The sequence below is a fragment of the Parasteatoda tepidariorum genome, chromosome 10 (assembly GCF_982258835.1).
Source record: "Parasteatoda tepidariorum strain Cologne lab strain chromosome 10, Ptep-v5.0, whole genome shotgun sequence".
Taxonomy (NCBI): domain Eukaryota; kingdom Metazoa; phylum Arthropoda; class Arachnida; order Araneae; family Theridiidae; genus Parasteatoda; species Parasteatoda tepidariorum.
Window position 1 is genome coordinate 84,041,201 of NC_141764.1, and position 14,124 is coordinate 84,055,324.

At 29.7% G+C, this 14,124-nt stretch overlaps 1 protein-coding gene across 14 annotated transcripts in view; it reads right to left on the minus strand.

Annotated features, from left to right (window-relative positions):
• LOC107448675 (voltage-gated inwardly rectifying potassium channel KCNH6) overlaps positions 1 to 14,124 on the minus strand; it is a 346,703-nt gene that overhangs the window by 19,810 nt on the left and 312,769 nt on the right. For all 14 annotated transcript variants that reach the window (XM_071184212.2, XM_071184214.2, XM_071184215.2 and 11 more), the window contains 4 exons: positions 13,512 to 13,764; positions 3,399 to 3,592; positions 3,034 to 3,109; positions 870 to 1,148 (listed from right to left, as the gene is read on the minus strand). In XM_071184212.2, the coding sequence (XP_071040313.1) occupies positions 870 to 1,148; positions 3,034 to 3,109; positions 3,399 to 3,592; positions 13,512 to 13,764 (802 nt within the window). The remainder of the gene's footprint in view (positions 1 to 869; positions 1,149 to 3,033; positions 3,110 to 3,398; positions 3,593 to 13,511; positions 13,765 to 14,124) is intronic.

Genomic DNA, 14,124 nt, shown 5'->3' on the forward strand with positions numbered 1-14,124 from the left:
TATGTAGTAAAGATTTGGTTTGGTTGAAAGTAGTTTTGAATTTGAAACCCAATCTAAAGTTCTATTGGTAAAACTTTCATTTAAAAAAAAACAGAAAAAAGACATTATTATATTTAGTAAAATATTACATTCTTTATTTTTTTGGTAAAGAACTATTTAAAAAATACAAACGTAACTTTTGAAATTCTAGTAAATTAAACCAATAATGCAAATACAATCTGTAGGATTTAGATAAATTTAAAGTTGAAAATAATTTAGTTAATAATTAATTTTCAAAATAAGAACTAAAAAATATTCTACTTCTGTAATAAACTTTACTTACACAATAAATGTAACGATGATTAGAGCCTGCAGATTCTGGGACACAAAATTATTTTTACATCTGTAATTCGTTTTACTTAGCACAATAAGAAACGTGGCGATGATTAGAACCTGCAGATTCCTTGGTACAAAATCATTTACATGTCTGTAATTTGTTTCATTAGCACAATAAGAAATGTGGCGATGATTAGAACCTGCAGATTCCATGGTACAAAATCATTTTGACGTCTGTAATTTGTTTCATTAGCACAATAAGAAATGTGTCGATGATTAGAACCTGCAGATTCTGTGGTACAAAATCATTTTCTCGTCTGTAATTTGCTTTATTAGCACAATAGGAATTGTTACGATCATTACAAAACGAAGACTCCATGGTACGAAAAAAGAAATCAACTCTTTGAAGAGTCCTATAATTTCGAATAACATGAAATTACAAAAATATTATGTATTGGTACCACGTCTCTGATCAGCAAAATATTCAAACCATGAACAATATCTTAATGTCTACATCTGTGATGTTCTGGATAATTTTTCCCATACATGCTTACCTGTGATTGAATTTAGTGTTCCCGACCTCTGCCTTTGTCCAAAATCGAGGTTCACCGGTGTGACATCTTGACCCGCCTTAGATGGTGAGAATTCGAGAATGCCCATACCACTATACCGTCTGTCATCTTCGTCACTGAACCCGGTCCCTTCGTCACTGGAAGGAGGCCTGGGTCTTCGTCTTCTCCGTCTTGCTCTTGGATATTGGTAAGCTGTTGTACGAGCCTCCTCTGGAGGTAATATCGGTGTCAGGAGAGAATTGGTTCGACTCCCTCCATCGCCTTAGAACAAAAATGAAATCGTCAATGGAAAAAAAAATCCTATAGTACTACAATTCGATATGATAAATTCTACTGAGAAGAAATAATATCAGCAGTCATTAAATTTTCCACTTGTTAAATTCTATCCAAATTTACGGAGTGCTTCTGCAGCACTATTTTCATAAATCCAAATTTAACTGCGACCTTAACACATCAGACAGAGATTATCATTGTAAAAATTCAGCTTAATCCAACATATGTGTAACAAAATTTGAAAATATAAGAACTTTTAAAATTATGCATAATGCTTTTTTTTAAAATTTAAGGGCAATTTTATGCAATGATATTTTTTAAAAAAATGGAATAAGTCCCTATACAGTTAAGTCCGCAATCAAGTAAAGAAAAACAATTCTTTACTTTTTGTTCTTGGTGGTGCTCTCAAAATTTAGCTTTTTCCTTTTTATTAGAAACAAGTTTCGAAATGTTTTCAAAATGGGCATATCAGCAATTTCCCTCCCTATTTGTTTGTTTGCTTTTTAAAAATTGAGAGAAAACTTAGATGACAATAATCTGCTGATTCTGTGATAATCTGCAGCTCTCGCTGCCATGCTAGATGATTTCTGCTATCAGGTTTATACTTAATTTTATTAAACTGAATAACGGTGTTCAGTTCTACCTTAAAGTATCAAAGTTTTAAATGTCAAAAAAAAGTCAAAAAAAGTCGAAGTTCTAACCTTGGATATCAATAAAAATCTGTTGACCAGAACTACGACCGCAGTAGTTTCGGTACTTGTAGCCTTTGAATTTTGCTAACTGACTTTTAAATGCCGTTTGTCTTACGTTAACTGTAATTCTACGTTAACCGTACTTACGTAAATTGTAACTTTATTTTCTACCACTTAGAGACACGATAATTTGGAAAGGAATTTTCGCTCATGCGCTGTGAAGTCCAAATAGCATTAACCTTAGAGTTAAGGGGAGCCATAACCTTCAGCAAAATCTCTCAATTTTCTACTCTGTAAAATTATCCATATTACGGAAAATTTTTATGGAACAAAAAATCGGCTTTAACTAATATTTACAGTAATATTTAATTACCTTAATTCAATTGCCTTAATAATTTAATTACCTTAATTCAGTGATTTCACAGTAAATATTACTGTAACAATTACGTTCTGAAATTTTACGCTAAAGATGGATTTGACAGTAAAAAGGATTTTATTCGAATGCTGCACTCAAAATGTTCTTACCGTAAAGTACTCTTTTCCGTAAATTAATCAAAAAAATTTTAGTGTAGTCAATAATATTTAAATGAAATAAACTAATATTATTGCCAAATTGTCAACATGTTACCTAACAATGTGGGTTAACAATTTTCATGATCTAGTTCTAGAGAGATAAAATTCAGTCTGAAATATTCGCACCATATCTTTTCAATTGCCAAACTTTCAACCTGTAATATTACGTGATGATGTTACGAAGTCATAAATATTATATCTTAATATCTCTTCATTAGAAGCTGAGAATTATTAATAAACGATTAAAATTAAGAATGCTATTAAAACCTGATGAATCAGTAATAAAGTAAATAACAATAAAAAAATGAAAGAATTTTTTATAAAAATGAAGAAAAGATCATTTCTTTTTGATATAATAATAGTTAGAAATATATTTCAGCTTCACTCCAGCTGGTTAACTGAGTTTGATGATTTAAATTTTACTTCTGGGATCGATTTTGATCCTCATCCGTCTGTGATTATCACAACCTTTTCATTTTTCTCTCATTTAAGTACTATAATGCTATCCGTAATCGTGCCAGCTTTTAATAGTTTATTTTTGACGAAGACAATAAAAATAGGTATTAATGACTTGGAACATTTCTTTGTGAGAATAAACAACCACGTACCGTCATCTACAGAGTCTGGTTCTTTGTACACTTGTTTATGCCTAAAAAGCTCGGGATCAACACCTGCTTGGTCAGTCTGAAAAAAAAGACAATTGAGATTTATTTCAGCACAATCTTCAAATAAACTTAATATTTGATTTAATAAGTACTGAAAATTTTATTTAAAGATTTAATTAGTTACTTGCACAAAGTAGCATTAAATTATTTCCAGTCATTTTTTAAAATACTATTAGTAATCTTTACAGACATATCAAACAAACAAATACAACAAATTAAACCTTTAAGCATAATATTAAGCTTGATATATTTTTTTCAATAAAGTAACCTCATGTATGCATCAAGCAAATGTTAACAATGTAACTTACATCTCTAAGGTTGAAAGTAATTTCTAAGTTAGTAGAGAAAGACTCCCAAAATTCTGGATACATGTCGAGCACGTCCAGTAAGTCTTCGCGATTAATCTTGTGCAAATCACAGTACGTCAAGGCACGGACGTTGCAGCTGGACTTGCCAACAGTGTTGTAGCTGCAAGCATTTTCCCCGAAGATATCACCCTTACCTAGAAGAAATAATACATTATCCACTAAATTTGTGTTTTCGTTGAGAAAGAAAGTCTAAAACTGAATAATTTAACGAAATAAATTAATCGACTTATCTCTGTATTGAACTGGGAGAAAAAGAATAGTAAAAACTCCCAGAATCTGGTAAAATTTACCGTGCTTCTGGTTCTATGGGAACATTAAAAAGCATGATAATTTTTATCGAGGTGCTTTGGTAACGATTTTGGAAAAATTAACAATTAAATATTGTTTTGTACAATATGTGTTATTTTGCAATTGTGGTAAAATTTACTAATTTTATCATGATACTTTAGAGCTATTCATCTGGAAAATTTTATGAAGACTATTTGGTTAAATTTACTTTTCAGTTTTTTCAATTGTTATTAAATGGTGTGGTAATGAATTTCCGATAAAATTTCACATGAACACAAAATTTCCAAAATTAATAACTTAAATTCCGTATATTTTGAATTTATTACAAGAATTATGATTTCTTTTATTTTACCAGAGATGTCTTTTTCATACATTACGGTAATTCTACCAGAATTTTTTTCTCCGTGCAGAAACTACTAAAGCTTAGCATTTTGAAATTTATTTAACAAGAATTAAACACAGTTTTTTTTACATGAAATTAAGTAAGTTTTTTAAGTGATATTTGCTTACATGCGGCGGCCAGCTTGAAATAATGAAAAAATACTGTGATGAAGTTTAACATTTATTTTGAAGGGAAGAAATAATTTTACGGAGATCTTGTAGTTGTACACGAAGAAAGGTGTAGATTAGCAATTTGTTTCAACTTTTACAATTGTAACTAATTTGCATAAAATAATTGTTTTTCGAGGCAATGGCTGTTCAATTTAATGAATCAGTAGTGTCCCCAAGTCTTTATAATAAAAAGTGTCAGCAGATGGCGCTGGGTGCAACTGACTGTTGTTAATATTCACTTTTTTTTAATAACGAAATTCATGCATTATTTCTTTTACAATATTAATCTTCTTTTTATATACATTGTAGATTAGAAATAAATTTTTTTACTCAGACTTAACAAGATGTAAGTAATGCCACAGCCTTATCTCCATAATATTTTATCAACCGAAATAAATCACGACGGCTTATAGAAAAAGGCAAGATGAAACTTACCAGTACTTTTATCTTTGATATTAAGAACCAAGAATATATTAGATTAAACAAGTAAACTCTTATATGAAAAAATATAAGAAAATGGGTAAAAGGTAAATCTTTTAACAATTTTTTTTTCTTCTCATTCTATGTATTTGTTTTTTGAGATTTATTTTTTCACTAATTTTTCTCATGTTGTTCGATATCATAACTTTATATCACACTCAGAAAAAAAATATGGGCAAAACTACCAAAATATGGTAAAATATACCGTATTAATGATTTTATGGGAACACCAAAAAACTCGGTAATTTTTACTGAAGTGCTTTAATCATGATTTTGGTTAAATTAACAACAAAATACAATTTAATAATAAGTGATAAAATTTCGTAAATATGGTGAAATTTGATAATTTTATCATGATCACTGAAAGCTTGGCATTAAAACCATTTATTCGGCTAAATTTATTTATTGATTCTGTATTTTTTTCTAAATGCTGGTAATCAGAACTATTAATTTGAAATTCAGAATTTCCAATTAACCGTTGTCTTATGAATGGAAAAATTACCAAATGAATGGTTTAAACACAGTATATTTCGATTTCTATTAACAAAATTATGTTTATTTTTTAACAGAAATGTCGTGACAATACAGTGAGGTAATTCCAACAGAATTTTTTTCTTCGTGCATTATAATTCATATCAAAATAAAATTTATTTGAAAAAAAAATTGGGAATTGCATATATTAGATGAAATATATTATTATGTCTGCTTCATTTTCAGAGAAATGTTACTAAATAAAAAGAAATAGATCTAGCAAGAGAGGAAGAAGGATAATTAGGTTTCTTCTTTGAAGGGTAAGTTTTCATTCATTCTTTTCTCGAAGATAAATATATAATTAAAAAAGTTCTACTCAAGAAGTTTTACTCAAGAACTTCTTCTCAATTGAGCATTTTGTGAAAATGTGTGCTATAATCTATCTAATACGAAGAGATTAATTATTTATTTTCAATCTCAAGTTTTGAATTTCGGTTAAATTAACTCTAACAATTTCAAAAAAGAATATTTGTTGCTCCTGAATAGTTTTTTGCTTGTATTATGTAAAACTTAACTAAAAACAGTTTTTCATTTTATTTACAATGTCGAAATAAATTTCTAATGAAATAAATATGATCGATAATAATTTTAATCGCCGTATTATAAATCGGCGTATGAATAACTTATTTTTATTTCTTATGTACGTTTAGGATAAAATATTGATAAATAATTAGCAATAAGATTAATCGGATATTTGTTTTACATTTGTGGGATTTATTGTGATCTATAGAAACAACTGAATCTTGAAATTTATGTATAATAAAACACTATCAACAGTGTTAAATTTATGTAGAGTTTATATAGAACAAGACGTTCTAGGGAAACACCACATGAATTTAATATGATCGTCAGTTTTCATAATTCAGGAATTTTAAGATTCAGTCATGGTTTAACGTACCAGTTACTTATGCTCTAGGGAAACAATACATAAATTTAATATGATTGTTAAAAGTTTTTCATTATGTAAGAATTTTAAGATTTGAACTTGATTTAACGTACCAGTTACTTATGTTCTAAGGAAATACTACATAAATTTAATATGATAGTAAAAGTTTTCATTCTGTAAGAATTTTAAAATTCTAACTTCGTGTAACGTACCAGTTACTTATGTTCTAGGGAAACACTACATATAATATGATCGTGAAAGTTTTCGTTATGTAGGAATTTTAAGATTCTAACTTGATTTAACGTACCAGTTACACATGTTCTTTGGAAACACAACGTCAATTTAACATCGTTAGAGTTTTCATTATGTAGGAATTTTAAGATTCGAAAATGATTTAACGTATCATTTACTCATGTTCTAGGGAAACACTACATACATTTAATATGATTGTTAAAGTTTTCATTATGCAGAAATTTTAAGATTCTAACTTGATTTAACGTACCAGTTACATATGTTTTTTACTACGTCAATATGTTCTCACTACGTCAATTTAATACTGTTGGTAGTGTTTTATTATACATAAATTTCAAGATTTCGTAAAACTGTAATATGGTAGTTTCTATATATCATAATAAATTCGATAAATATAAAAAAATAAATCTGATTAATCTTATTGCTAATCATTTTTCAGTATTTTATACTAAGCATTATTAAATATTTATTAATATTTCCTTTCAAGATGTAAGTTATTTTTTAAGAAATATCTTTATGTTTGTTTACAAAAATCCTTTTTTTAATACACAAAACAGCCTTTTTTAAAAATTTTATAACAGTAAGCCAAAATGAAAAGTTAAACTAGTTATAAGGAATATTAGTCATTCAAGAATAGGAGTTCAGTAATTATTTTAATTTTTTTTTAATTTCTAAAACAAAATTCCTCTTCTTCTTAAAGCTTTATCGTTTTTTTAAAAATAAAGTCGTAGGTCTCTCTTTCAGGCGGTATGTCGCCTCAGAGGAATAATTTCGTACACAACCCAAGAATGGTAATATTTTTTCTTAGGTAATATTTATTAATCTTCGTTGTAGGAAAAAAGCTTATTTGTGTTAAACTTTATAATGATGATTCCACAAACCCAAATCAATTGACTTTGGCTATTATTATCGTTATTATTCCATTGGGATGAGATAAAAAGAAACCCAATAAAGTAGGAAGTAATAAAAGTTTAAAAGAAAAGAGTCTTGCATCAAATATTTAACATTGATTTTTTTTTCTCCAAAGGAAGTGAGAGTGTTTGTCTAATACTTGAGCCCTGATCGACAGAATAAATCAGTAAAAGCTCTATGATTCCCAATTTGAACATAAAACATTCTTTAGTAAAATTAGATTTATTTATGTATAAACCTCAGCAGAGATTTACTCTTTTTTAATAAAATTTAATTTTGCCTAAGAGAAAGCAAAAATATTATTTTAGAATTTTAGAGTTTGTTTTTATTTAAACATATTTTCATGAATTCCAAATTTCTCCTATGAATTAACAAAATGAAGGGATATTTTTTTCTCTCTTTTCAACATGCAAAGAAAAATATTTTATAATGTAAGCTTATAAAAATTATTTATACTTAACGAAAAAATTTGTTATTGCTGTATAGTTTTTGCATATTTTATCAAATTTTTCTTTTTTATTCACTAAAAAACTCATTGCGGCATTGAATTTTAAAATTAAATTTGTTAGGATGAAAGAAGAGTTATAAATAAGATGCCAGTATATTGTAAATTTGAATCCTTTTTACGTAAAAAAAGTCCAATCTAGTTAGTTTTGTATCAAAAAATCTTTAAAGCATTAGACCTTTTCAACTGGAAAATTATTGATTTTTCAGTTCAGTTTTTCAGTTAAATTAATTAAGAATTGCATTTCATTTTAAATTTAAAAGTTTACTAGGAACTATTGTCTTATTTTTAAAATAATATAATATTATATTAAATAAAATATTTTTAATTTAAGTTATTAAAAATACTGTCTTGGTGATTTGTGCAAAGGAATAAAACACTTTAAATAACTTCTTTGTTCTGGCATAATATTAAATTACAATATTCACAATATTAAATTTTTCTGGCATGATTTATAATTTTTTTAAAATCGGAATTGGTTTCTGAATAAATCTAAACTTTCAAATCTAATTTACTGATAACTCATGACTCTATTATGATGTTGTTAAAGCAGATTTTTTCTAATGCTTGTTTTGAAAATTTAATAATTTGTAAATGCTTTTAAATTTATGGTTAAAGATGATAGAAAATTAAATGTATATTATATTGTATAAAATTCAGCATTTAAGGTTTCTTGTGTAGTGTCTATTAATAAAATACGCTAAATTCTAAGCGTAATATATAATAATTTCTTCAGCAGAACATTTGCCAAACGTTTTAATCTATCTAACTATTGAGAAGATAATGAATTTATAACTGCTGGTTCGGTTACCGAAGAGCAGTAGTCAACAAGTCGTTGTAATGTTTCGATTACATAGATCTTGATGATATGCTAATGATTTTCCGTTTGTCTGTCAATATTTTTGAAGACAAGTTTAATAATTTGCTTATGGATTCTAAAACTAATGACCTACATAATATAGTTACGGAGACATGGCACACTTCTAAACTAAAAATATATAATATACTACGAGAATCTAATTAGAGAGTATTAAAACATGTTAACGAGTCATTTCGATTACATTTTCGCAGCAGGAAAAAACTCTAACTTAAATGCTGTTCGTAGTCATTGTTACATAAGACTTTTAACGTGTTTGCTTCCTTTATATCTTTTTAGCTAATAGAGACATAAATGAAACTATAAAAGTCACTTTATTATTTGTCAAACACAGTCAAGTAGCATAAGTATTCTATTGCGTCCAAACTTTCCAAGGCAACCATGTCTTTCGCGGCAGAGTGATCATCTTTGCTAAGAAGCATAACCCACTGCTGTGTTGACTAGCGAATTGAATGTTTTGATCTTAACCATCAATACTTGCACTTCTCAAACCTTTACCGGACTTAAACGAATGCGCCATCTTCGATCCATTTCTAGATTTCAGAAGTTCATACCCCTTCCATGACAGAAGGGGCACCTACTCAATTCCGACTTTTCCGATTGTCTTAGTAGATGGCAGCAACTCCAATCATTAAATCTAACTAAATAGCAGCACCACTCAGTATTCTCTCTAATGTACTGAATGATAATCTTTGATCTTTCATGCTCAGCTCATTCGTAAGATGCTTTATGTATTGCAATATACATTTAGGCATTCGATGTTGGTTTATCATCTTTAACAATCAACAGCTGTGGTAGCTGGGGGTTTAGTCCATCACTGTCGCTACGAACTCTTCTTGCAGGCAAGTCAGCAAACCTCGTAAATGATTTACTAGAGATGTACCGGATACCCAGTAATTACCCGGTACCCAGTCAGATTTATATCACCGGTAAAATAATTTTATTATCCCGTACCGGTTTTCAGTCTCATGAACCTTTACTGTGTATTGGGACCCAGCCGATTTTACCGGGTATCTGGTGTCCCTGGTAATACTCATTTTTGTTCGATACAATCATAGTCTGAATTATAGAATTCTCAAAATATTTATAAACCTAACTATTTATGCATGTAAATCTATGTACTTAAGCTTGTTAGTAACCAAGCTGAAATAACTGTTTAGAGACGACAAATTTTACTTTTGTGTAGAATTTTACTGCAAATTTTTGGGTGAAATGAACACTTTCGCGACCGAGAAATATATTCGCCAAAGAGAAGGGTCCGCTTTAAATCAGAACACAAAAATTCAGAAATGTAATACTTTTTTTTCCACTTAAGTTAATTAAATATTAAATACAAAATTTGAATAATTAATATTATTTTTTAATTTTTAATTAATATTTTTTAATTTTTAATTGATATTATTTTTTAATTTTTAATTGATATTATTTTTAATTTTTAATTAATATTTTTTAATTTTTAATTAATATTATTTTTTAATTAATATTATTTTTTAATTTTTAATTAATATAATTAATTTCAATTACATTATTTTTTAAATAATATTATTTATTAATTTAATTTGAATAATTGATATATCACAAAATTTGAATAATTAATTAAATATTAAATACAAAATTGCATTCATATTTTTTTAAAGTTAGTAAAATCATAATGAATAAAATGTAAAGAGAGCTGTGGAAAAATGCAATATATTTATGCATAGCTCTCAAACTAAATTTACTTTCAGGGAATGAGTAAATGATATCTATTTATTATTTTGGTTGGTAAGATTTGCACTTTCGAAAGTATAATAGACAACAGTTGAAAACAGAATGCGAATATTTTCTTACAAATAACACAACAATTACTTTAATACTATATTAAAATATCAATAAAGATTTTATTTCCTAATAATTTCTTTTTTTTTTTCTTCTTAAAGGCAAGTACTGAACTTTCGTTCTTCACCTCTTAAGACGTCGGAAGCTCATTTACCGTTACACCTGTGAACCTAAGTTACGGAGACGAGCAACATTACGCACGCCACACTGCCACAGATACCCGTTCATAGGGTGGGCCACAATCACATATCACACAGAACAGAGGACAGCACAGAGAGAGAAACATTCATGACCTCTGAGCGGGATTCGAACCCGGAGCTATTAGTTTCGCAGGTCAGGCACGCTAACCGCTTGGCCACCTGGCCGGCCATTCCTAGTAAATAAGAGCACATGTTAAAACTCGGATGATTGTTTTATTAAAATAAATTTTTCAAAGTTAGTTTTTAATTTTTTTATTTAAAGCTTTTCTTTTTAAATTTAAAGTTATTTGTATTTTTTTCTTCAAAAACAAATATTTTTTTTACATAACTCAACAAAGCACTCACTTGGAAACATTTTATTACATTTTCAGTTCAAATGATTTATGTTTAATATTGAAAAGTAGCTTGTATGAGTAAAATTGGCTATTGGTAACTTTCAATCAAATTTTTATGAAGAAGCGTGTTTCTGACTATTCAATGAATTCAATTTCCAATAAATCTCGTTAAAGTTCTATCGCAGCGTTGGATTTACCATGAAAAGTTTAGGAGTTATTTTGCTTTATATTTTGTGGCGTAATAATAATAATATTTATTTCTACTAATTATTTCAAATAACATTTAGATATTATTCGCGCTACATCAGCAAAGCCTTTCAGACGGAATTGATTATAATTTTTATCGCACTTAACCAGCTATTTGGCCTACTTTGCCACAGACGATAACATTATTATTTCCGTGAACGATGCCCTTAAGGCAAATTTGACATTATAGTTCGACATCGACATTATCGTGCACTTTCTCAGAAAAAATTACAATGATTGATTCATTATTTTTTTCTGAGAAAGTACACGGGAATACCGGGAATGCATGCAATCAATATACATGCATTCTAACTTAGATAATTTTCGTCAACTAAAATGTACGTGGAATGCTTAATTGGTGACAAAAGTTGAATATCAACTCTATTACATGATCAATGGGACAAACAAAAATTAAATCGAAATTTTAAGCACTGCGTTAAAAGGGGACTAAAAAGAGGAAATTTTATTTTTATTGCGCCTAAAATAATAAACGTTGATCGCATTGCTTTAGAATTATTCTAAGAGCGATTTTTTTGTGATGATAGAAGTTTATTAAGAAGGCGTTACTCATTATGACTTTATATTAGGTGTCATAAATATGTAATTGTTTCTTTTTTTTTCTCGTCCGTTTAACTGTAGTTTTTAAAAATGTTATTCTTCTTTATTATTTTCTACTTTTTAGTTTTGAGTTTGTTAACGTATTTATGCAGAAAAGTTGTGGCGATTGTAGCGATAAAACGAAGAGAAATTTTGCAAGCAACTTCTGGAAAGCAATTGTAGCTTGCATCATTTTATTTTTATTTTATAACCGTCGTTGAACAGCCGACCCGATTTTTTCGGGTTTACGACTACTAATGTTCAACTCTGTGGCCTTGTAATTTTGAACTAATCCAGATGACAAGGACACTCCTGGATTAGTACCCCCAGAGGTATGATTTGTAATGGGATCACAGAGGACTTCGTGACTCAACAGATTTAACGTGCATTAATCACCATTTAATACGCCACGAGTCTTCGGCTGGCGGGGATCGATCCCACGACCTCTTGAACATGGGACCAGTGTCTTACCAACCAGGCTATCCTGGCCTAACTTACATCATTGTCATCAGGCAAAAAAATGTTGCAGTGTATGCATTTTATTAATAGTCGGAACATGGTAAATCCGTGATAAATTGTTTGTTGCTCCAAGACACAATTGACACTTGAATTTCCAACTAGACAAAGCTCCTATTATAATTTGAATAGTCCAGTTTTACGGAATATGGTCTAAATTTTGAAATGCGATAATTCTCTTGTGGAATAGTATTCAGATAATTTCTGCTTGTGGAGCAAGGAAACAATTTCAATTTGTATTACTGTGCAGCACAAAGCTCTGATTGCAATTCGAGTGTTTCAGCTTTTCGAAAAGTTGACAGAAATTTCGATTGAATTTTATTCCTTTTTGCATTAATATCGTAAAAAAACGTCTGCTTGCCACTACCTAGGAGCGGTTGAAACTCACACTGTCATTGGTAACACAACTCTCATATAGATGTGAGTACTCTAGCTAGTTAAAAAATTGAACATTTTTTCAAATAAAATTTTTGACTATTTTCCGTTTTAAATAATAAAGGAAGGTCAAGAGAGATGAGCAGTTTATATCCAGGAAATCTGATTGTGAGTAAAAAGGAAATTAACGGGGACAAAACCCATTCTCCCCAGCACGGTCTATCTCCACTGCGCAATAACTCTCGGAGCGAACCCATTTCCCACTTTAGTGCATTGTCAAAACGTAATAATTCTCAATTCTCTCCGTGATCAGCAATTAGTGAAAATGACAGATAATAAGATGAGTTGTTGTTGTCGTATTTCATTTACGTCATACTAGAGCTGCACAATGGGCTATTGGCGACAGTCTGGGAAACATCCCTGAGGATGATCCGAAGACATCATAATTTTGATCCTCTACATAGGGGAAGGAACTCCTCTTCGATAGCCCGACGACCTGCACGCGAAGTCGAGCACTTTACGGTAGCACAGTTTAACGAGGACCAATACCACGCACCCTCGGTCCCTATGCAGACTGATTCAAGTGGTCACCCACCCGCACACTGACCGCAGCCAGTGATGCTTGATCGGCTGGGAACCGTGTCTTAACGATCAGAGGATAATAAGATGAAAGAATGTTTTACCTAAAATGGCTTGGATGACATCATCTTTAATGATCTCTATGCTTCCCCTGGAAAGAAAATAAAGTGCTGTGAGGACATCCCCCCGGTGGACCAGCGTATCACCGGGGGGTGCGTGTGTAGTTTTGAATTTCAAGGAGAGAGCTCGAAGGCATCCAGGACTGGCCCCTTTGAAAGCGGAGCAGTTATTGAGCAAGTTCCGATTCAAGTGGAGGCATATGTCTGCTTGTAGGCAATCCGGGAAACCTTTGAGAACCTGAAAAATAAATCAAATACATTATTTCTACACCAGCAGCAATAGAAAAAAAAAATCACTTAGATTGCAAAGAAAAAGGAAAACTTTTTGTTCTGATTACCCCGAAATTAATGGTCCTCTTTTGATTACAAATATGATTTTCTAATGGAAAGAAATCTTATCTCGCACATTAAACTGAATCTAAATTTTATGAGAAATTATTGTTATTCGTTTTTTTTATATTTGTATTATTATTTATGTATGCGACCTCATAAATCATGATCATATATTTTCATAGGGAATGGAGAAAAAAATTCTGGTAAAATTACTTTACCGTATGGTAATGGCATTTCTGGTAAAAAAAGAAAATTCTGTTTGATA